Source organism: Ptiloglossa arizonensis, chromosome 2 (assembly GCF_051014685.1).
Source record: "Ptiloglossa arizonensis isolate GNS036 chromosome 2, iyPtiAriz1_principal, whole genome shotgun sequence".
In the NCBI taxonomy this organism is placed as follows: domain Eukaryota; kingdom Metazoa; phylum Arthropoda; class Insecta; order Hymenoptera; family Colletidae; genus Ptiloglossa; species Ptiloglossa arizonensis.
In genome coordinates, this window is record NC_135049.1 from 31,276,273 (window position 1) to 31,299,569 (window position 23,297).

The 23,297-nt window shown below is 41.1% G+C and overlaps 1 protein-coding gene across 6 annotated transcripts; it reads right to left on the reverse strand.

Moving 5' to 3' along the window:
* Positions 1-115: 115 nt before the first annotated feature.
* On the reverse strand, positions 116-22,129 carry Poe (E3 ubiquitin-protein ligase-like protein poe). Of its 6 annotated transcripts, none has more exons than XM_076305122.1 (48): positions 21,983-22,128; positions 21,646-21,914; positions 21,391-21,488; positions 20,880-21,304; positions 20,249-20,773; positions 20,019-20,182; positions 19,678-19,912; positions 19,484-19,601; positions 19,061-19,215; positions 18,787-18,955; positions 18,475-18,704; positions 18,272-18,395; positions 17,911-18,137; positions 17,313-17,525; positions 17,032-17,219; positions 16,789-16,930; positions 16,419-16,696; positions 16,036-16,339; positions 15,751-15,908; positions 15,431-15,664; positions 15,121-15,332; positions 14,869-15,046; positions 14,518-14,811; positions 14,249-14,440; positions 13,445-14,169; positions 13,151-13,353; positions 12,893-13,052; positions 11,397-12,778; positions 11,151-11,311; positions 10,899-11,048; positions 10,761-10,793; positions 10,445-10,646; positions 10,174-10,363; positions 9,703-10,098; positions 9,084-9,622; positions 8,882-8,998; positions 8,458-8,670; positions 7,919-8,098; positions 7,674-7,848; positions 7,400-7,550; positions 6,940-7,318; positions 6,565-6,870; positions 6,248-6,480; positions 1,873-6,154; positions 1,335-1,789; positions 916-1,240; positions 663-822; positions 116-585 (listed from the first exon to the last, which is right to left on the reverse strand). In XM_076305122.1, exons 2-48 carry the CDS (start codon positions 21,762-21,764, stop codon positions 521-523), a joined length of 16,164 nt encoding a protein of 5,387 aa, XP_076161237.1. In that variant the 5' UTR covers positions 21,765-21,914; positions 21,983-22,128; the 3' UTR covers positions 116-520. The 6 variants fall into 6 exon arrangements, with proteins under 6 accessions (XP_076161237.1, XP_076161235.1, XP_076161239.1 ...); XM_076305120.1 differs by having other exon boundaries at positions 19,061-19,236; XM_076305124.1 differs by lacking the exon at positions 8,458-8,670 and having other exon boundaries at positions 19,061-19,236; positions 21,983-22,129.
* Between the last annotated feature and the right edge of the window lie 1,168 nt (positions 22,130-23,297).

The window sequence follows — 23,297 nt, forward strand, 5'->3', positions numbered from 1 at the left end:
TGGTATCGTGTAATTTGTACCTTTCTATTCACGATTAAAGAATTTCGCGACCACTATTAATTGAAGATTTGATGTCATTGAACAGCAACATTAGATAAGAATTAAAAACTGCAAATCGGTATTTTGTATTTTATTAAAGCACAGGTTTCTTTTTTTTTAACGTACAATTGCAGGATCGAGTAACAACACGCGCGGTACAGTGAATGAATATCTTCCCTACCGAAAGCATAAGTTAACTCGCAATTTACAAAGCGAGAATATTGATTATAGTTACTTTTACCTATATTAATCGACAAGATAACCAGTGTGATTTAGCAAATAAACTTTCTCACACTCGTCGAAAGGACTAAAATGGGTAGACGCCAGCGAACAACGTGTACGAAGCAAAGAGCAACGAAAATAAAAGGGACAAAATTCGGGTGTTCCAGGAAAACTGCTCTGTTATATTTATGTAAAAAGAGTGAGTTCTTTTTCTTTTTCAATGGGATTCAAATTCGTATTCTTTGTTGTACGTTTTTCTCTAACCGAGACATCGTAGAATATCACTTATGTACGTGGAAGGATTCATTATTTCCTCCAACAAGCCTGGAACAAATATTAAATAAAAATTTAAAAACCAAGAAAACTATTTTCCGTGCTAGTTTCCTCTCGTTTTTACTTACCAACAGCGTCACAAAATTCTTCAAAAGACGTACAGGGTAATAATTCATCGCGATAAGTAGCAAGCACACGTTCCGAGGCTTTTAGCATGATTTCGTCGTTGTGCCTAATGTATTCGGCTAAAACCGAAGGCCACTGATCATCCGACAACACATTAACTTTCTGCGAGTAAACGAAAAGAAAAAGGAGTTAAGTTTCTGAAACGGGGAATAAAATGCTATTCAACCAGAGAAATTCATAACGGAAAAAACATACCTTGAAGAAATTAGCATAAATACAATCGACTAGTCCAAAGAAGATTAAGGCGCTTTTGTACACCGTGTAGTCCTTAACCGTAACGTCGGCGATAGTCTTCGTAACTGCCGAAGGCGAAACGTATCGTTTGTGAGCAAGAACAATCAACCTATTGAGAACAGCGATCCTGTATGCTTTCCAGCGTGCCGGTGTTAGAAGCAAAAGAGACATAGTGCATTGATAAAATGGTCCCTCGGCTTCGTAGCAATTTTCAAGCCAGCTGGAATTAGGAGGTGTTTCCAAATATCTAGTTAATGCTTTATCTTCTCGTGCGGCCGACCGCGTGCTGTAAAAATATATGACAAAATAAATAAATAATTTGCATTTATATTAAAGTAGATAGGAGCACCGTATGCCTAAGTTAGTTTTATTCGACTTACGTGTTAATTACGTAAAGGGCCATGTGAATCAGATAAGGAACCATATGCATGTTTGATTGAGGTCCTCCACCTCCTGTATCTTCGTGGAAACTTTTCTCCTGAGCAAATCGCAATAATAATAATTTCAAGTCGTGAACGGTCGAGGAATAAGATATGTCGCGATAGCTGGTACACTCTTGTAAATAGGTGTTATGTCTGGCTAAACAATTAGCGAAAGCAGATTCCAGAACTTGAGGGCCCCATAAAGGTAAAAGTCCATTGCATTTGGTATTTGCATTTTGCAAGGCTGCGCTTTCCCACTCGTCCCTGGCTCGTGCCAATCTTACAGCGGACATATGGCAATCCACGTGAACAACGTTGAAATGTGTAACGGTCGTGTACCCTACCGTTTTCCTTTGTTTTATTTCAAATTCTTCCACGTTGCAGCGTTTCGTGAAGGTATAAATGCCTAAAACCTGAAAACGGATAAACGTTAACGACTAATATAAAGAAGGATCTACAGAAGACTTTACACTAGAAATAGAGGAGAAAGTCTTACCATGTTTGGTTTAAATTTATAACCTTCTCGACAGATAACACAGACCAGTCCCGTTTCGTCGCCTAGATCTTCCATTTGTTGAAGAATCGTTCCACTGGCTATTACTTGACCTTTATCGTTCGTCTGCATTCCTAACGCTCCCAACTGTCTTTCTCGCATGGCCATTGCTAAACGTTTCTTCTCGCTACGAGTGTGTTGTCTAGCCTCCTCGATCAATTCGGCCACGCGTTTATTCGTACATAATGCCTCTAACAAATTCTCTGCCAACGAACCGACATGCTCGTCCGAGGACACTTGTTCTAATCTGTGTATTATACTGATGGTAACTTGCGACACCGCCAGCTGAGTCGGCTCGTGGTCTGTCGCTAGGCCGGTAAGGAATCGCAGAATATACTTGAGAGCCGGTTTCGATATAAAGTCTTTCAATTCGTCGCTATCCGTTCGCAAGAGCGTAGGCTTGACGCAAGGTGCGTGCACGGTTATGTATTCGAAAGCGTCCTTTACAATTCCCATACTTATGATATAATCTTTGAGGGTATTTCCAATGGTGTTACGCTCAATCGCCTGTGTGAGAATACAAAACAGTTCAAGCTTCTGCTCGTCCTCCGTTGTATGGTCGAAGTCGAATTTATAGAAGTTCAACACGGGTTTAAAATAATCGCAAAGAAGTGCCATTTTCTCTTGGTTGCCGTAGGTGAGCGCAGCCAATACGCGCGTGAGGTGCGTCAACACGTTGCTGCTTTGTTTGACCGCCGTAGTTTGGGTGCATGACAGTAGAGCTTTCACATGGTCCGGTTCTCCAAGAGTGTGCGAAAAGGCTTCAAAACTGGACAACGGTTGCGATGCTGCGTGCGTCAAAATCGTTTCAATGATGTCCAATAGCTGTTCTGTAATTTGGGCCTGTGAGTTTTCCGATTCGGTCGTGAGACAACGTTGCAGAACATCAAGGAATACTGTCACTGCTCCCAGCTCGGGTTTACTCAGCACCTCTTGATTTTTTTTCACTTTTACCGAAAGTCGGAACAATTTAAGGAGAACCTGTAGGAGGGGTCGAGCTCGATTTACGTCCTGTATGGCGGCCAATCTGTTCAACATCACGCGAAGACCACCGCAATCTGCCAACACGTTTGCCATTTTATAAACCTCCTCGTTGTTCACTTCTTGCTCGCTACTCGCGTTCAAGCTTTCAACGAACTCCTCGGTCGCGTCCCCTAACAATCCACGCACTCGGTACACCACACGCATCGCTTCGCACTCGCCGCCTTCCAACATCCAGATCTTTTTGTATACCTCCTTCACCGGTAAGTCCAGACTGATGATTTTATTATTGACCAACAGTTCCATACCATTGTCGTCCTCCAACAAAGTGATTAACTCGCAATCCTGACAAATTTTGTTCTTCACGTCTCTCATAAGCGGCCCTAGTCCAGGCTCCAAACTGCTGTACGGATTTCCAAGCATTCTACCTTGAAGGAAATCTTCTTGCTGCGAATCCTTCTCAAGAGTCAGCAAGAATACACCGACGTCGTTCTCTTCCGGATAAATGATCGAGCAGAGTCTTTCGAAGATAAAGACGGGTGTGCGCACATCCTCAAGGCTATATTTCTGTACCGTTTCGACGCAGATTGCCATAAACGCTTTGGTCTCCTCCTCGGTACCGGAGGTTATTTCTTCTAGAAGTTCCAATAATTTCTCCTCTGTATCGTCAATGAGCCTCGTTCGTTGAACGACCAATCTTCTCAGGGAAAGATAACCGTTGAGAACGGCTCCCACTAGCCTGCCTTTGTACTGTTGTTTGATGTTTTCTTGCTCAAGGAACGTTGCCATGAGCTCGGTCAGCATCTTCAGCGAGTAACCTTGTGCCAAATCGCTAGTTAAGGTCATCTCTTCCAGTCGATGAAGCTCCTCTATCTCTCTGGTCAAGAGATCGGCAAGCAAGGTCATAACGCCTCGTACCGCCAAAAATTGTTTCCAAGGTGGTTGTCTGATCAAACTTTGGTACAAGGTGAGAAACTGAGTACTATTCTCGCCGGCAGCGTGCAACTCTTCCAAATAACACGTGAGTAGGACCAGTACCTCCTTCTTCCGTTCCGTGCCTTGACAAAGACTCTCTATCATGTCGCAGGCGACTTGACGGGCGAATCGCGAACTCGGATTAAACAGAACTTCCTTTAACCAAGCGCCGTCGACCAGTTTCAACGGTTGCACGCCTTGGTGCCTTGCGCAACGATTACGCCACCTATGACCATACTTTACTATCAAGTAGAGTACACGCGTCTCTTCCTTCTTCAACGGTTTGCCCCCAGACGGTGGTTCGACTTTCTTGGCCGGCATGCGACGAATCCATTCCGAATACGAATGTTTCAAGTCTCCGTTGAGCCACTTGTTCACGTCGATGGTTATGCTACCTTCCGGTGGCTGCACGGTCGCCAACGACTCGATACTCTTGTCCTTATTCTTCTTCGAGACCGGTTGCTCTGGTTTCACGAGACCTTGCAATATCTTCAGACACGGCAGTATAATGTTCTCCATGACCACGGGACTGTTGGATTCCTTGCAGGCCATCAAGAACAGTTTTGTTACGCATCGTAGCTTTTGTTCCCAGCAAGAATCTTCTTTGTGAATGAGAGCAGCTAACAAGGCCATTTCATGACGCACCACCAGAGACAGATCCGAAATAGGCACACGACCTCGAAGCGTCAAAGTGATTCGTCCGGTCAACAGAGAGCAAAGTTCTTTGGTAGATTGCGGATTGTCTTTGGTGACTAGACAGAGCAACTGTCGAACTTCCTCTTGCATCTGTACGGTACCTTTACGCAAATTGTGCTCAACCAGTTCTTGGATCAATCCCTGTTTGCACAGTACTTCTTTGGCAACTTGATTGGTGGCGAGAGAACGCAACAAAGTTAGACAGTGTTCCGTAGCCGCGGTCGCGCATCCGTAACAACGACCTACCATTTTTGGAGACGCAGCGGTAACTATATCGGCAGGTTGGGTCGTTTCCTGAGACGTTTCCTCCGTCGTGCCGGCAGGTGTGGACGTGTCGGTCGACACGTGTTCAACGGCAGTAGCCTGACCTCGTTGCTGACGATCGTACGCCACGAGTTCTCGTCGACAGGCCAACACTCTTTGTATGATCTTGCTCAGATCTTCGAAGGAAGTTTTACATTCGCCGCAGTATCCTTGTGCGAGCAGTTGTATGGCTCTATTGACTTGCGATCTTGCGCTGGACACTTGAATAGCAGCAGTGGCGGTACCGTCGTCCAACGCACGATCCAATCGATGCTCCGATATTCTCACTAGGAACGTTTCTAAAACCGGTTTATTCGAGATGAGAGTTTTGTACACTCTGTCGGCCTTTTCCAGCAAGGTATTGATCGTGGCTACCGTTTTCTTTCGATCGTCATCGTTTTCGATTGGATCCACAGCGCAGCAGGCTCTTCCGGTAAGGGTATAGTCGAACTTGGCATATTTACAAAAGCCACAGGCGTGACAGAGGAACGGATCCTTCTCGTCGTAATTGATTGCCCGACATTTGTGACATTGGAACACATTCTCACCGCAATTGGCGCAAACGCCCGGGTTCGCGGGCACGTTCGCCGAACACCGTGGACACTGTAGAGTCTCGGAAGATGCTTGAATATTTTCGTAGAAATCCGCGTACTCGATCATCAGATTACAAGCAACGATCGGCAAAGGAAACTCTACCTTGATCTCCGTTTGTCCCTGAGCCAGTGTGACCTTTTTCACTTTGTGCCACATAGCGGGTTTGTTCTTCAATTCAACTACCGCCTGAACCGACCGATTGTTGTAATATATATTGATAGTGCGCACCATTTTCGTTTTCTTTAAGTCACCTATGCGGAGCGTGATTCGACTGATCGTATGACTTCCGACTAATTTTACGATTTGCGTGGTGGTCGTAAATTTCGAATCGACTTTGATCGAGGAAAGCTTGATCGTCGACATTGGTACTTCGGGATTATTACAGACTAAGCATGGCTCGCTCTCCAAATAATAGCCGTCCAATTCGACAAATTGCGCGAGATTCGCGTACAAGTTGGCGTTCGGATGACGCGCGAGTAACTGATTCTGCGCGCGTAAAACTGCAACTGCCTGCTCCATGTAATTGTGCATCTTCTTGCTCGCATTGGGCGTTTTTAAGGAGAAATAACCGAGTAAGTCCACGAACTGTGCAGCTTTTCGACCGTAAGCGGGCAACAGGGGCCACAGCAGCCATAGCAAGTCCAGTAGCACTTCTTGATCAGCTGGGCTACAATTCCTGTAAAACGCAGCAATTTGGTTCAAGTTTAAAAAAGACGAAATCGAGAAAAAGAAGTATGTAAGGGAACAGATTATTCGCAAAGTCGCTTACTTGTAAATAGCCAGTATCAAAGAGTGCGCTTGCCAACGCACATTGGTGTTATTGGTCTCGAGTAGGAAAGTTTGAATAAATTTCGTTAACAAGCTTGGAGACACTTGCTTTTGAATTTGTTCGACCAAAGCCAAGCATTGAGCTTCCTCGAATTTGGCTTCCGTATCCGAATCTTCGGACTTTTCGCGTTCTCGTCGCTCCTTCGTTGTTCCTGCAGCCGTTGATTTCGATTCCTAAATGGAAAATACATTAGTTCCCGTTACCGTATCTTATCCGATTGTGATCGTAAAACAATGTCGATCGATTAACGATATTACTTTCGTCTTGGCGCCATCCTTCGTATCCTTCGACTTATTGCTCGAGCATATAGCGCACTGTAGAAGCTGTAACACGGTAGGACTAACACCTTCGTCCAAAAGCGTTGATATAGTAAACAAATAGGATAACACTGTATTCTGCTTTAAACAAAATCGTTGCCAATTTCCAGTGCGACTAGTAGCAATTTCGACGCAGCATTTTAAATGTTCGATCAATTCTACCAACGAATCGTACGGTAAGTTGATGGAATGCGGACGCGTTTGATGAGGTTCGAATCCACCAGTGGCGCAGCATTGTTGTACCGACTAATGAACAGAAATCGAATACAATTAAGCATGAAACATATATCGTTCCGACGATAGCGATAAATTTACCTGAGCGTGCGAAATCAAAGCATGTAAATCGCGTAACTGCCTGTATTTTTCTTTATTGCCACAGATGAAGAGGAGCAATTTGCGCACGTGTCGTCTAACAGACGGTGTTTGATAAGACATCATGTATTCGCAGAGATAGAAGTACCACGGTTGTTCGAAAACAGGTTGAGCTGCTGCGCTTTCGGAATATTTGTGCACTTGGTACGGCAATCGTAGTACCATTTCCGTTAGTAATTGTGGGTACGGTTCGAATACATCACCAGCGTGTCCTTTCACGTATTGTCGCAAAAAGAATGGTGACATGTCTGGCGGAGAAGTCGAAAAATGTTCTTTGAGTAGCTGACCACCGAGGATAGTACCCGTTTCTTCATTCGACGTCCTACAAGTGAAACAAGAAAACTTCAATACAAATTGTTAGCAATATTTCTTTTATAACAAAAATGAGCGCACGGAAACTTACGTTTTCCAATATTCCAACAATGCCTTCAACAACGTCAAGCAATAATCGATTATTCCTGCTTTACCGAGTATCATGGCTACCGTCTGAGAAATAAAATTGGAGTTTTCCGCCTGTGGTTTGGCGGTGTGTTTCAAGCGAGACATTAACACACCTGAAAATCGCCAGGAATAATTAAAAGTTAAAACGTACGTCGGATAATAAAGAAAAGGCAAAACGAAAATTAACTTGTTAATCTAGTCCACGTATTTTTTGCATCCCTGAATTTGATACTCACTTAGCAAACGCATGATAACCAAATGAACCTCCCGCTTATTGCTACGCTGACATATATTAGTCGTATCCGGTTTATCTATTTCCAATTCCTTTACCAATATTCGAATCAGTCGTTCGACGCAGGCGCTGTCTTTTTCATCTTGTCCATCCAAATCAGACGTTAACATTAACAGAACCTGAAAGAAAAATTACCGTCAAAAACGTGTTAACAAAGATAAAAAGATAGAGTACAGAAGCACGGCTGACCTGCAAAAGTGGAACAGCCAGAACACCGGATACATTCGTCAGATTTGGCACGAACTGCATAAGCTTATCCAGCAGTAACAGTCGCACGGTATGTAGTTTCTTGGTGACCTCGCAGCTGGTGGGATCGTTCTCCTGCCCAGTAGTACGTTCCTGTTCCGCGTTCTCTTCTTGTTCGGCGACCTAACAAAACAAATTTCGTTCTTATAATGATACAATTGCATTCTCCGGTCCGGTAAACGGCGTCGATATGACAAGAGGAAAAAAGAAAAAAGAGAGAACCCGCGGCGCGAATCATTTGTGGTAGACTTACGCTTTGAACGTTTACATCTATGTATATACAACGATGATCGGTAAGCTCGACAGCTTGTAAAATGTTTCGTAGATGCGAAGGTACGCGAGAACACTGGAATTAGGTGTGCATACTGGTTCAATGTATCGAGTGTACTGTTATAAAAGTAAGAAAAGGGTAAACAAATAACGATTGTGACAACAGTAACAACGATGACGATGGGGGCGACGGCAATGACGGCAACACTTACGGTTAAAGTCGCGTGTAGACCCACGGAATTAGTTTCGGAACGTGGCACTTGATTGACTCCAATTCCTCCGATCGGAGGTATAGAATCGGGAACGTTGTCTCCGTACGCGGAGCTCCTTCCCGATACATTATGTTCCCCCGTCATGCTGTCTACGGCACTTCCTCCGCTCTCGCTTCCACTGCTCTCGCTACCCTTGCTACCACCACTACCACCCTAACATAAAATGTTCCCCAAACGTGTTACTACGGCCTGACATAGAACTTTTCCATTGTTTCTCCCCGCCCCCCCTCTCTCGCTGTTTCTTTTTTTCTCTTTGTTCAGAGTTGCGAGTTACGAGTAAATAGCAACAAGAGCAGAGAGTAGTGAAAGTTAACGACAAACAGCCTCGAGTGCGGGTTGGGAAAAGCAGCGTGGAGTAACTCACTTGTTCCGCTGGGGACGTTCGTAGCGTGCTCCCGTCGGTAGCTGCAGTCGATCCCTCGTCGTCCGATCCACCGGCAGAAGCAGTCGTATCCGAATAATGCCCTCCGCCTTCTTGGCTCTAAGCGAAGTACATGTAAACGCGTAAGTTACGTAAATTCCGAAAAGATTTTTTTCCGATACATTTTGTTACTAACAAAACTCACCTGACTGGTACTTTGAACTTGAACCAATGCATGTGCCGCCAACGCTTCTAAGGTTTCAAACGCCGACAAATTTTGTGGGAATCCTTGTCGCAACGCTTGCAAATCAGCACCGCTTTCTCCTTCGTGATCTTGTAAACTTAGTGCGATCGCTAGTTCTACCATTGCCTCGTCGTCGGTATCCGGCGGATCTAGCATCTGTGGGAAACTTCCAGCACCAAGCAACGTTTCCAACGAGTTTATCGTGCCTCTTGTCGATGGCCCACTACTGCTACCAGTAATGGAGCTACCAATACAGTTTCCACTGCTAGTTGTAGCAACGGAAGACGCCGCGGCACCGGCTGTGGAACCACTGCTGGAACCTTGATTACTGTTCGTCGCAAGCATCACGCCTAACGGATCTATTACAGATCCGATCGGTTCGTTAGCCAATCGTTGTTCGTCGCGATCCAGTGTTGACGCGGTAGATGTCGCCGCTGTTGTAACATCTCGATGCGACTGTTCAGACGATGCTTGCTTAATTTCCGAGTCTACGGCAACCCCTGCAGATTCAAGGGGAAAATGTGAATAAAAAATAATCATTTCAAGGTACCGAACGTTTCTAATTATCCTTCCTAATTACCTGGCGTGTTACAGTTAGGGGGGCTTGGAATACAAACTTTTCTTCTCTTGTACCTCGGTTTGAGTGCACGTATTATTGCCTGTTTGGCGCTAAATCTGATTGTGGTGTCCGACGAGAGTAACAATTGCAAATACAGCTTTGCAGCCAAAGGAACATTTTTCTCCACGTCACACGTCGCGAAGGCGTCGATAATTTCAACGATCGCATGAATCGTTCCTTCGGCGTGAGTCAACCTTGGAACTACAACCGGTGCAAGAGCCATGTTTTTCGGATAAGCCATATGCAGAGCCCACAGTATTTCCATGAGTTGTACAACCAGATGTTGCTGGTGACTATTGTCTGAGCTTTTACGAGCCCGGTTAGGAGCGTTTGGTCGATCTTTTTCCAAAATCGGTACTAAATATCGAAAACATTGTATGTAAGCGAAATAAATAATTACTGTATAAATAAGCAAAAATGTATTCGTCTTACTGTCAATTTCATCAATTGGTTTGTTCGTGTATTGTTCGGTAAAGTTGGCAAGATTTTGCGGACGCGAAACGGAAATACTCCGAACAATGAGTACGACTCTGTAAAAATTTTCGGCATCAATATCTCGTGGGTCGCTGGTTTCTCTCATTGATTTTAAAGACTCCAATACGTGCGTCAATAGTACGTGATCCTAAAAATACAGATTTAATTTTTTTTTTAAACCGGGACACTACGTTTTTCTTTTGCCAAAAATGGTGCAGATTCAGCTTACCTTGTGGAGATGGTACGCCTGTTTTGATTGATGTAGAGAAGCTAGAAGTGCAGTCGTATGCATCTGCACCGATGGCGGAGTCGGTAGTATCAGTAACCGTGACGCCACGTCAATAGCCGTATCTTTCAACGACAGTCTATTTTCATCGTTCGAGGATATGTTGAATGATAATTCTAGAACTTCTAGGATACCTGCGATCATCCTACAATATGAAACCACACATTAAATAGCACGGTGGTCGTTTACTGGGTAAATTATTCGATGTTTCCTATTGCTCAGTGTCACAAAAACCTAATCGTATTCAACTTGTCCTTACCTTTCGATATTAAGGGAATTGTCCTTCGTGGAGCTAAAGAATTAAGTAACGATAAAAGATTTCGTTTTACACGATGAAAGAATTTACTATATTTCATGACAGAATTTGAATACGTTTTAATCATTATTCTTCGCATACCTATCGACAGAGGATAGTGGTGCAGGTGCGGTGAGAGCGCTGTCCGTATCGCTGTTTATCGTCGCTACTGGTGCAGACGTTGACTGACCAGTCGCAGGGATATCTTCTATTTCTTCGGGCCAGCCAAAGGCATCTTTCGTTTTACCGTATCTGAATGTGCAATAGAGAAGTTCATACCAGCCAAGTATTAAAAATCATTAATAGTTTAATCGGTAGCAGAAGTCACCGACATTACGCAACAACAATACATACATCTTAATGGAATCCACCATAACAATACCCTCGTGATCTTGAGATGGTCCAAAAGTAATAGTTAACTTCTTATCAGCTTGAAGACTCTCTTCTTGAGTTAAGGGAATGTCGAACCAGCGACTTTTGTTCAGTACCGTTGTATAAATAATTCTACCAAATATCTGAGGTACAAAAAATATATGATATAGTAATCTTACATAAACGAATCAAAAAACACCGAAAATAAAATTCGGTCAATATGGTTACCTTAAGATTAACCGGAGCTCTTTTAACGTCCTGACTTCCAAGCTGTACCCTAATTCCAGTTATAACCAGAGAAGCGTCGTTGTTGGTAACTTCAACGTTAAATCCCATTGCTTTTATGGAAACAACGTACATACCAGAGGTGTTGAGTCTATGTTTAATTTGTGCGACGTTATAGATTTGTAGCAAATCATTGCCACCGAATTCAACATCATTCATCACTTGACAATGTTCAAAAAAGTCAACGGGGAATACAACAGAATCCGACGGTTTTACCGCTTTCGTTGTTTTCTTTTTTCGCGTTTGTTTAACAGTGGAAATTGTGCCTATAGGTTGAATGGTAGGCGACATCCAATATCCGGTTTGATCCATCCCCGCCATGTAAATTCTCAAACTCCCGTCTTCGCACAATAATATCAAGGTGGTTCGGTGTTCGGCATTCGAGCTCGGATGTCTTATTGCAACCATGTCTATTATTTTTGTTTTGGCAGGGATCACTTTGATCTCTTGAATCATTATCGTGTCGGGCTTGATCATTAATATCACAGGATTATTGCTCGTATGTAAAACCGAACAAATCAATCCAGGATGATTCGGTACTTCGCTCCATTGACATAACGGTTGCGGTTGATTGTTGTTCGATTTGTTCCCATTCGAACTCTTATTCCCGGCGAGGATGATTTGAAATACAATCGTCACATCAATGTGCATAGATTTCAGAGGGGCGATGAAACTTTTACCGCACGCGTAACTGAAGAAGAGCAACTGCAAAGCGTGCGAATAATAAATCGACACACCACCACCGCCAACCTGTCCATTATCCTTTATCTCTGGGTGATACACATCGAGAGTATTAGTTACATAGAAAGGCCCGTGTTTCGCCGAACTTTCTTCGTCCATTGTTTGACCATAAATGTAGCCAGCCGAAGACATTATCAATAGATAAAAGATACCGTCTTCCGCGCACATAAACGTACAGTCCCTGATCTTTCCGGTTGGTACGAGGAAATAATACTGAGGGCAAAGCGCGTCTTTCGCGAGATCGTAGATCTTCACAAAGTCCGCGGTGACTAATGCCAATCGAGTTTGAGATCCAGGCAGCCAAATGGCTTTTATGATGAAATTACCGAGTTCTAGCTGAGGGTGCAACACTAAGTGATCGGACACTGTTCCCGAGGTATTGAAGGTTAACACGTGACAATCTTTCACGCCACAGACAGCTAGAAAGTCTTCGTTCCATTGATTACCAGTTACCGATATTGCGATAAAAGGTACGGGTGCGGATGCGAGCCTCGTTAAAGTTAGCTTTTTTTTGGATGAATCGGCTTGTTTCAATAAAGCGCTCAATTGCAACACAGTTATTTTTCCTTTCTCGTGCGAGACCGCTAAAATCAGAAAACACGTAACACGTTATTTGCATCTTGCTAAACAATCATAAACATAGAAATACCAATCAAAGAACTGAGAAACGAAACTTAACCATCTAAGTCACTACTCACCTAGATGTTGTCTTTTGCCGTGTGGAGAGGATAGACAACACATTGCAACGCGACGTACCATGTTTCTAGATAGCAATTGTCTGATACTTTGTCCTTGGTCTCCAGTGTAATTCATTCGAACGTTTTCAAACGCACCCTCTTGCGACCCTAATGTAGGAAGCTAGAACATGCCAAATAAATAGATGATAATTAATTACAGGGAATAACTGCAGACAATTGGGATACCCACATTCGAGCGAACAGAAAAATATTACGCACCATCAACTGATCGGTGTATTCAAATTTCTTATCGATTGTGTGCAATCGTTTAAGGGCAGCTTGTGCTCGTGCGTGACAACCGATCGCTGAATTTGTTCGACAGGATGCATCCACGGCGGGTACCAGTGCCCGCGTCAGATCCACCAACGAAGACACCAAACCGCTTTTCCAAAGGTATCCATGTATCCAGTCTTTTGATCCTTCTGCAAAATATACAAGTCGTTGAAAAGAATTTAAATGATAAGAAGAAATGTATAATCGTACGAAGAAAAGCTAGAAAGTAAGACTATTTACCCAGCTGTTTGGCTAAATACGTATGTCTCTGTTTCTCACGACCTTGCCTCTCCTGTTTGTCATAAAAGTACAAAGGGCTAGATGTTCGCCGACGCAAGCTACTGGCAAGATATAGATCCCGGTTCTCGAGAGACGTTCCATGCACGTTGTTACAACTTGTACCGCCTGAACCGCTAGCCGATGCAGATGTGCTTCCACCACCGATACCGGTAACGTTACTCTGATGTTCCGATGTTTGAAGGCTACGTTTGGTCAAGGCTTGGCAAGAGCCATCATCCTTGGCACCGCAATCGCAAAAGAAGTTTCCATATTTCGCATAGGTAACGTCGTGCTCGCGATGACAAACACGAGCACACATCGTGCAAACACCGACTCCGTCTACCATATTGCAGGTGTGACAATGATACCAATGTTGATTCATGAACTCCTTTTGAGTGATGAGGAAGGTGCAAAGTTTTTTGCAAAGATTGTCCTCGTCGGAATCCTCAACGGCGCTATCTTCCTCCTCATGTGGAATCTCATCGACCCAATCGCTATCGTTAACATCGTTGATTGGCGTAGCACCTTCCCAAGGAGGACTGATCGCTCGGTCTTGTGAATGGACGGATCGAGGACAAACTGCACCTACAACATCCGCTACGTAGTTCAATATACAGCAACTGGCTTCGACGAACGCTAGCGGTTTATCCAAATACTGGAGATCTTTGTTCGTTAGTTGCTCCTTGCTATAAAAAAAAATCAAGCTTTGATTATAGATTTTCAATCATAAATGTATAAGCTATAAAAATTAACACGATACGTTACCATAGTTCGATCCATTCGATAGCGGCTTTAAACAGCAAAGAGTGTCCTTTCTCAGAACCAGCGTCGGCCAACGTAGACATAATGTTCATCAATTCGGAAAAACCGTTACCCTCGATGGCAGGGGATAGAATGTGATAAGCTAATGGAATGAGAGCTTGTAGAATTGTAACTGGTACAGCTTCGTCCACACCGCTGTACAATACAATATAATAAATTGCATGAAAATACAAATGTAATGCAAAAAATATATGAAAGTAAAAGTACCTTACCTCTTTTCTTTAACTATATAATTCGTAAGTGCTCGCAAAAGTCTACTATTTTCATGCATTGAATGTTGTCGTTGAAGTTGCTGCTGCTGCTGCTGTTGTTGCTGCTGCTGTTGTTGCTGTTGTTGCTGTTGCTGCTGCTGCTGCTGCTGTTGGTCGTCTGTGATACTTTCAGATTGATTGTTACTTACGGAACCATCTGATAACAAAATTGCCCATTGAACTTGTTCATTGTTCGGTGCATTATTGGCTTCATCCAATTTCTGCGCATCTTCGGTCGCAGCAACCGCAACTAACCTACAGTTGGATTCGTTAGTCTCGTCTTTCGAAGAAAATAAATGATTGTATACTTACGCATTCGGGGTCACTATCGTGGGTGTCTGTACGTTTGTCGAGGATGCGCTCGGTGAAATACTCGTCGCTCCTAGAATAACTTGTTTCAACCATGTTTGCAACTTTTCCGTTTCCACATGCGCCAAATTAGTTACAGATTTGCAAAGACGTTCTAACGATGCGTCATTTCCTTTCTCAGCTACATACAGAAAAATAAGTTATCGTTTATTTGAGACTTTCGAACTTCAAAGGATAATTGTAAATGTACTTTACCTATTTCAAAGAGCATGTTGAAAAAGCGTAAAACGTGAGTGGCAAACTGGCGAGACGTCTGCGGAGATGTTATACAAAGTAAAACAGAAACAAGAGATCTGTCGGTGTTTGGTGCAAAAAATAAGTCCAAGGCCTTGCATCCGACCGGCTTTTCCAACAGTTGTTCCCAATACTTGATGCACCGTTTTAAGATTTTCTCATCCAAAGAAATTCTGAAACGTATATCGAACCGTAAAATTATTATGGAACGTTTTTGTATCGTTACATCGAATCATGGTTTTCTTACAAGTTAACTGACATGAATACTCACTTTACGGGTTCTTGAGAATCATTCGTATATTCGATTATCAAATTGTACGTGTGAGTTAAAATGTAGAGGTGCTCCAACAGTTGTCGAGTTTCGTCGTCGTTATCGCCTAGAATTTTTGCCAAAGTTTTGCTTGCCATATCACGAAGGTAGTCCGTGCGAGCATCCATCGACAATATAATGAAAATATCCAGTGCTTGTGAACGTACGTCTAAGTTTTCCGGCACCGTAGCAAGTCTAGTGAGAAAATCTACCTTACACTTATTTGATACACAAAGAAAGAACATGGAAGAACAAAGAATAGAAACGAAATCGTAACTTACGTGACATACTCCACCAAAAAGGTGACCAAGCTGTGCAATAAATTTTTCAGAGACGGATTAATAGAAAATGTTGGATATTTGGAAAGCGAGCTCACATGATGATTCACAGTTGCCAAAATGTAACTTTCCGCTGGTATGGTGTCGTTCGCGTAAGTATTCTGTGATTCATATAAAAGATTAAAAAGGGTTTAAAGTAGAAAAATAACGAGAGAGGTGTACATAGCTTATAAGAACAATAGAAAATATTAAGATCTCACAGGCAAGATGCATTGATTTTGCACTCACCCAAGGGATATGAGCAACAGTGATTGATTTCCATTTGTCGAGGACTGCTTTTACGGAGTTTGGTAAGAAAGTAATCAAAGCATCGGTGGCCAAATTCGCATCTGGCATGGCGACAATGTCCTCGAGTATCGAGTAATCCTGTGGACCGTATTTACCATCTTGTTCCAAGGATTCGAGCATTTCGTGAAGTATACTCGACCGACACGAGGTCAAGATAGACTCGGTCAATGAAAGGACGCGAGGAAGAATACCAATTATCATTTTGGTTGTATTCGTACTTCCAGATTCCGTATTTTGCGGACTTCTAGAAACATTTATTATGCAGTTTATTGTGTGTTAAAGATTGTAAAAAAAAAATGACGATAACAATCTATTTAACTTACTTTGAATTTTCAATATTTTCGTTTTGACTTTTCGATATACTTTCATCGAAAAGAACTTGCAACTTTCCAACGACTGCAGCCAAAATGCATAAGGAACTAAGTTTCGGTAAAGCACTTTTCGGCATTATTTTTTCGGTAAAATTTGTCTCTGGTTCTAAGGCAGTGATACAATTTTTGGCAACTGTGACATCGTACTTGACAGAATTCACTGTAGACGATACAGTTTTCAGAAGATTCTCCGCGTACTGCGTATACATTCCTTGCCTAACCAAACAGTCCTACAGAAAATTGCAACAAAGATTTTACGTTTACGTGAAATCGAACGCTTAAAAAGATCTGTTCAGTCTAGCAATTGTAATCAATATATTACCTTCATCCAGCTGGTGAATGTCTTGTACGCGGCTCTGGGTCCCCAAATCAGAGAATGAAGTAGCATTGGTCCGGCAGGAATTTCTTCACCGAGAGCTAGTTTATCCATATACGGTGTAGAAGGCGGTAACATTAACAATAATCTATGAGCAACAACCGGAAAGAATAGATTTCATAAATCGGTTCGAACGGATTAATAAATTTGGCGATTAATCTTTCAATAGTTTATGAACAGAATACATACCGCCAACATATGGAAAAGCAGTATCGGATTGCGCAGAGACCTGTGAACGTGGGTGTTTTATTTTTGCCATCGGTTCCCAATTTCTTTTGCATGTCTGTTTGATTCAGAACGTTCAAAATATCTATTAATGCGTCGAGCAACAGCGGATATTTCATCTTATCCGGCGCACCCAGAATGAAATTGCAAGCCTGTAAAAGTAGGCGATTCAGTTGATCGAATCCACGAAAACATTCTAGAATTGAGATGAATTCATTCGTAGCGAATTCAAACGCGATACCAACCAATCCGTCCAATTTTCGAGTGTCTTGATTATTGAAATCCGTGCTAGAACCGAGATTGTAGAACCGTGGCTTCATTGAAAATTCATCTTGGTTATCAAATTTACGATAGCTGCCCTCGATTTCTGTCCACGGTGTAAAAACTCGAGCAGTTTGTTTATTGCCGTCTTTCGCGTCACAAACCAGACTCGTGGCCGAAAATAGATTCCATCGAACCTACATGTCGTAATCATCCATCCAAAACATTATTAATGTTTCTTAAACGTATACATGATAAGTAAATTCAGGTACACTATAAAAACAATGTACAAGACTTTTACTACCACTCAAACGTGTCTTTCGATTCGGTGGCCCTGGTATCTTGTCGTGTCTCGTTACTGCACGAACTCAACGTTACTTTTGCATTTAATGTTTGGACGTTAATCAACGCAACATATACGATAACGTGTGGAAGAATGAGATGATGTAAGGAACGAGATCAAAGATTTAGAAAAAAAAGATATGAAATGTAGAAAGAAACAGAGACGAATGAGAAATGATATCAAATGCTTTTTTACTGTGGGAAAAGACAATCAAAGAATGATCTACAGAATTCACTTACTTGTCCCAGTAACACAGGAGGTGCATCATAAAGATGTTTCATCATATATTCGAGCAATAATAACAAACGTGATAAGTTTAGCAACTGAGAATCCTTCATCGGAGTTTTAACTGCTTCGCTACAACGTACAGCACCGCTACCGGTTACAAGCAGTACCGATTTCTTTTGCATCAAATTCAGGGAGTGGAATAGAATCAAAACTAGTTGAGCGTGTTCCACGTTTAAATCTGTAAATATTAATATGTTTATGTTCTGACCATGTTATATGTTCTGACTAAGAAATTTGCGATGACCTTATTTTATTATTACATCTATACATTTAATTTCTAATTTGGTAGGAAAATATTACTTATCTATTTACCTTCGTTTTCCGCTTCGAACGTGGTAGGTGGATTGCATACATTCTCTACCATAGTCGTTACCAGACGATGCCATATACTTATACAAGCGGCTTCTTTTTCTGATTGAGGTTTTAGTAAAAGCACCTATCGACGATAACATTCCGTAATCAGTAAAATCGAAAAGAGAATTTCAGAAAAGTCAGTACTCTAAAATAATATACACCTGTGCCAACACGCTCAAAGTTCTTGGGTAGACTTGAAGTGGCCAAGTACAGGGAGTTGTACCGTCTGTTCCGGACCAAGGGTTTACGCCTAAATGATGAAGAAGTGTGTTTTGCAAATTTTCGCTCAATGTATTTCGAGCCAGTAAATTATGGGTGTAACGACTCAAGGCTTGGGAAAACTCGGAATACATTGTGCCCAACGTGGCACCGTAGAATACCGAGATGGTACCTGAAATGCAACGAATATATGATAATATTAATCGTTCACATACACCTATAAAAAATACCGATATATATTTAGAATTAATTACCAGTTTCTGTTCTAGCAGTTTCATGATCTAAATCTCTGATTATTGCCGCTAATATGACCATCTGTTGTTCAACCAGGCCATTTACCACGTATTCTCGCACATAAGAACTTGAACTACCAATCAAATGTTGGTTCATAAATTGGAAAATTTTAGTAGCCAATGAAATATACTGCAACGAAAGAAGAAATCAACTGTTCTATTCTACCATTACTTATAAGCTTATCAATGTGAATGGACAGAATAAAAGACGTAAGAAAAAAAAAAGATCGCTTACGCCGTGAGGTTCGCGATTATCAGGGACAATAGTAGTCACTGTACGTTCGACACTGGTTTCGTTGCTAGGTTCTTTCGCACCATTCGTTGGTGATCCATCAGACGGAGCGATAGTTTCTTCGAACCATAAACCCAAAATAGGATCGCTGTCCTCCTCTATCGACATAACAGTTTTTTCTGTATAGCGAGAAGACGCGTTTGTTCTATTAATCATCTCCTTTTCGTGTCGATGGTAAAATTAATAAAGTATAATCGATAACGTTTTTTTAAGGAACGTGCGACAAAATACACACGAAAAGACCAATCAATTTATCAATTCGTACGTTTTATCAAATTCAATTTATCAAATTCGAAATGTAACACCAATCAAAAGTAAAGACGGTGGTTTGGTTTCGTATGATGCGTATAAGTATAAATATCTTACCTTCATCGAAGGAGTTTTCTGAACAACTTAATAGATCTTCGTAATACGTCGTCGAGTCAGATTGACTTAAAGCATCGCCTTCAAAAGGATGCTTTTGCACTCCCTTCAAAGTACAGGCCTGTAATGAATTTGTATGAAAGTTAAGAAATAAAAGCTCCAAATATGTGAATGATAACTAACCAATTACTACTGACCTTTCTGTAACTGATTGTAGCCAAATAAAATAAGAGATGATTGAGCGGTACAGCTTGTAAAAAGGTTATAGCTCTTTGAAGTGCGCTAGCAGTGGACAATATGTCTAAAGGCGCTGGATCAGGAGGAATTGTATAATCGGTAACTGCTTCAACAGATACATCTTCTAAAAGAGCGCTCATTAACGTGAGTGCGTGAGAAGCTAAAGCTACTGAGAGTACACCAAAACCTTGCTGACTGAAATTCAAATATATATAATTCTCATCCAGATCTAATAAATCACCAACACCACAATAAAAAAACGGAAGTTTAAAATACAATCACGACATAATAAATATCTTACACTCTCATGAGATTGACACGAGCTGTTCCATCGCGCGCTTTGCTCGGTGATTTTCCTTTTTCTTCTTTTCCCTTATCTGCCGCACTGAAACTGCTCACCGAAAGTTGAGCTTGCAAACCAGCTACCAGTAGCCACACTCCAATGAGCAAATGATTTTGCAAGATCTATTACGAACGATTAGTAAATTACTTTAAAGCCTTGAAATACAGTTTAATCATTAAATTTCTTACATGACCGCCTGCTCGCGTGCTGTTTTTGATCGCATTTGAAACTAATCCAAATATATCCAAACTTCTTTCGACGACAGTAATAGCTAAAGCATCGTACTCCTCTTCGGTATTTTTGACACTCTGACTGGATTGTGTCCCAGCAGAAGTATTTGCACTACATTTTGGCGACACTGCATTTGTTATACCGACGATACTAGATGCCGTTGCATACGCAATTGAATAATACAGACAAGACATGGTTAATGTTGATAGCTTCTCCAATTTGGCCGGTGTTAAAGGTTCCAGTAAAGGTAAAGACATTACAATATGCACAACATTAATATCACTTGCCACAGAGTGCAGACTATGGCGTACAGTGTGCGCTTCTGAAGCATTTGCTGGTAAACTAAAACTTTTTTTGTTCAAATATGCTTGGTATTTGCGAGTATAACGTGATAAATAAGGTAGGTTCAAACACATGTCCAATAGAATGTCACCTGCATTCATACTTCGAAGGATATTTACATTATTTGTAATAAACGTAGCCTACAAAATAAAAATAATATTTTTAACAATTAAAATCAATATACTTATTCTAAATACTATTACTATGGGTACATTATTACAAACAAGAAGATACTTATATACCAACCTTTGTATCTAACCAAACTTCGTTATTTGTGCCTTCATTCGTAGTCTTATTTGATCCATCGTTGGAATTTTCAACTAGAGGCACGAAGAGTGTAAAATCTTGCAGGGGCATTGTTAATTGCTCTAGAATGCCACTAGATAAATCACCTCGAATTCGTACAGAATCCTTAGAGGATTGGGAAGCATCTTTCTCGTTTCCAGGTGGTGGCGATTTAATGTATGTAGCAACTAAGGCTACTTCTTCTGCGGGTGATAGAAAAGAATGTCCCATGCAAAGAGCACGAATCGGAAGCAATAATTGTTTTGTAGTGTACACAGTAGGAGTACCATCTCCTAATTGTACTCTATGCCGAGACAATTTTTCTACAAGAAAACGAAGAAGGATTCTGCACGCTTGATAAACTACCGGTACTTCAGATTTAGAAACTGAAAAGTACAAAAAATGGAATCAATGATTATGTCAAACAACTAAAGGAATCATATTCTAGACAAGCAAAAATTGAGAAACTTACAGGTACCGGCGCGACCGCTGAAATAATCCGCCGCAAGGGCTGCTACAGTTGTGTAAAATGTTTCGTACTGTTCTTCGTGGGTGATGAATTTATTTTCACTGGAAGTGCAATGAGAACATACAAATAACGCAATCGTAAAATTTAAATCAACGATCACCCGTTTCAGGACTGTCAGTGTGAAAGTACAATCTCGAAAACTGATCAAAATAATTTTCCGTAAAAAAATTTGTTTCGACTGAATGAAAATACTCTTACCTTTTAACGATACTCTTTGCCAATTCAATCATTTCAGATTTGTTGATTGGTCCTTCAGATATTGTAAATATCGTAAAAATTGATGACCATTCGTCGTTACCACCACTCTTGGCGGCCATTTTCGAAACTGTTCGACTTTGTTCCACCAAACTCAGTTCTTCTCGATGGCAGTTACCTACACACCTTTACGTAGTCGTTGTAACGTTTCTTCTACGTTGCGTATCTTTGCTTCTTCCGAGTTCCTCTGGCTTAATATACGCAGTTGATACCTGCGTAATTTTTAAGCTCTACATATTTATACTGGATTGCAATCACACATATGTCTACACGTATTTACCGTAAAAACAGCGCATTAGAAGCAAATAAACAACGACGATGAATATCGCGAAACAGATGAGAAAGAGAGATAGAGGGTTTCAGTCGTCACACGTTCATACAGACAATCCTACCAAACAAAGAAAACTGTCTTCATCGTCGAAAATAATCACTTTTTTATACGAACAATCTGAACCACTAATACGTTCCGTTTAAGGGGACAGGACGCTTTGAAATTTAAAAAATATCGATTTTTGTTTGTTTTAAATAGTAGTTTGAAGTCTTAAGAAAAAAATGTGAAAGGTACCAGTCTTTAAAAGAATCTATTTTTGGAGGTACGAAGAGCGTAACAGATTCGTATCATGCGTGCCGCAACGTCTTGGTCTATGCATAAGGCCGTTCGGAAACTTTAAACTCGTTTTTCTAGAAACTACTATGTTTTCAGAACGGTGTACAAGATATCTCGACATTTAGTAACTGATTACTTTGAAATCTTGCGAATATCTTTATTATAACATTTCTTAGGGAATGACGTTGCAACTTTTAAAAATTTTAATTATTCCGGAAAATATATATAAAAACCTTCAAAATTTTCGTCCAAATTCTACTTCTCAAATATAAATAGCTGACATTTTGACAATTTTCATAAAAATCAAATTGTTCAAACGTCAATCTCTAGAGAATATATTGTAGTTTCTAGCATTTTTTGAATTTTTGTTACGTTTCATTCCGTATGGCTGAAATCGTGCACACCGATAGGCTGTATCGAAAAATAATCATTAAAAGCTATGACGTCACAAACGCAACAAGAATCACTTTTTAAAAAATTACCTCTATTTTTTTAGTTTATACTATTCTAAATTACATGACAAAAACTTATATGAACCAAATATTTACTTTCGCTTTAGTGTTGATTTATAATATGTACTACTTTTTAACACGTCAAACCGTCTTGCCCCTTTATGAGAAATACAGCAGACCGAAACCCCTCCCTCTTCTCCTCGGCAAGTTTCTAGTTGTTGCACGAGTGAAACTCTAGATGGCGTTATTTAAACTTTGTAGTAGAGTGTGAATCTAATAAACAATTTATTATTTGTAACTCTTAGTTAAATATAAATACCTATTTAATCAATAGTAATATAAATTTAATCTGTGCACTAGATCGATAATCTATTATAATGATTAAATAACATGATCTGTATAGCATTTCATTCGTCAACTAAAAGCTCGCCGAGAAGGAGAAGTATTCCCCTCAAATGACAAAGGGGAATATTCCTCTCAATATTAATAAGTGTATCGGGTTTAGGCATTGGATATGCAATTGCATCATTTGCTAA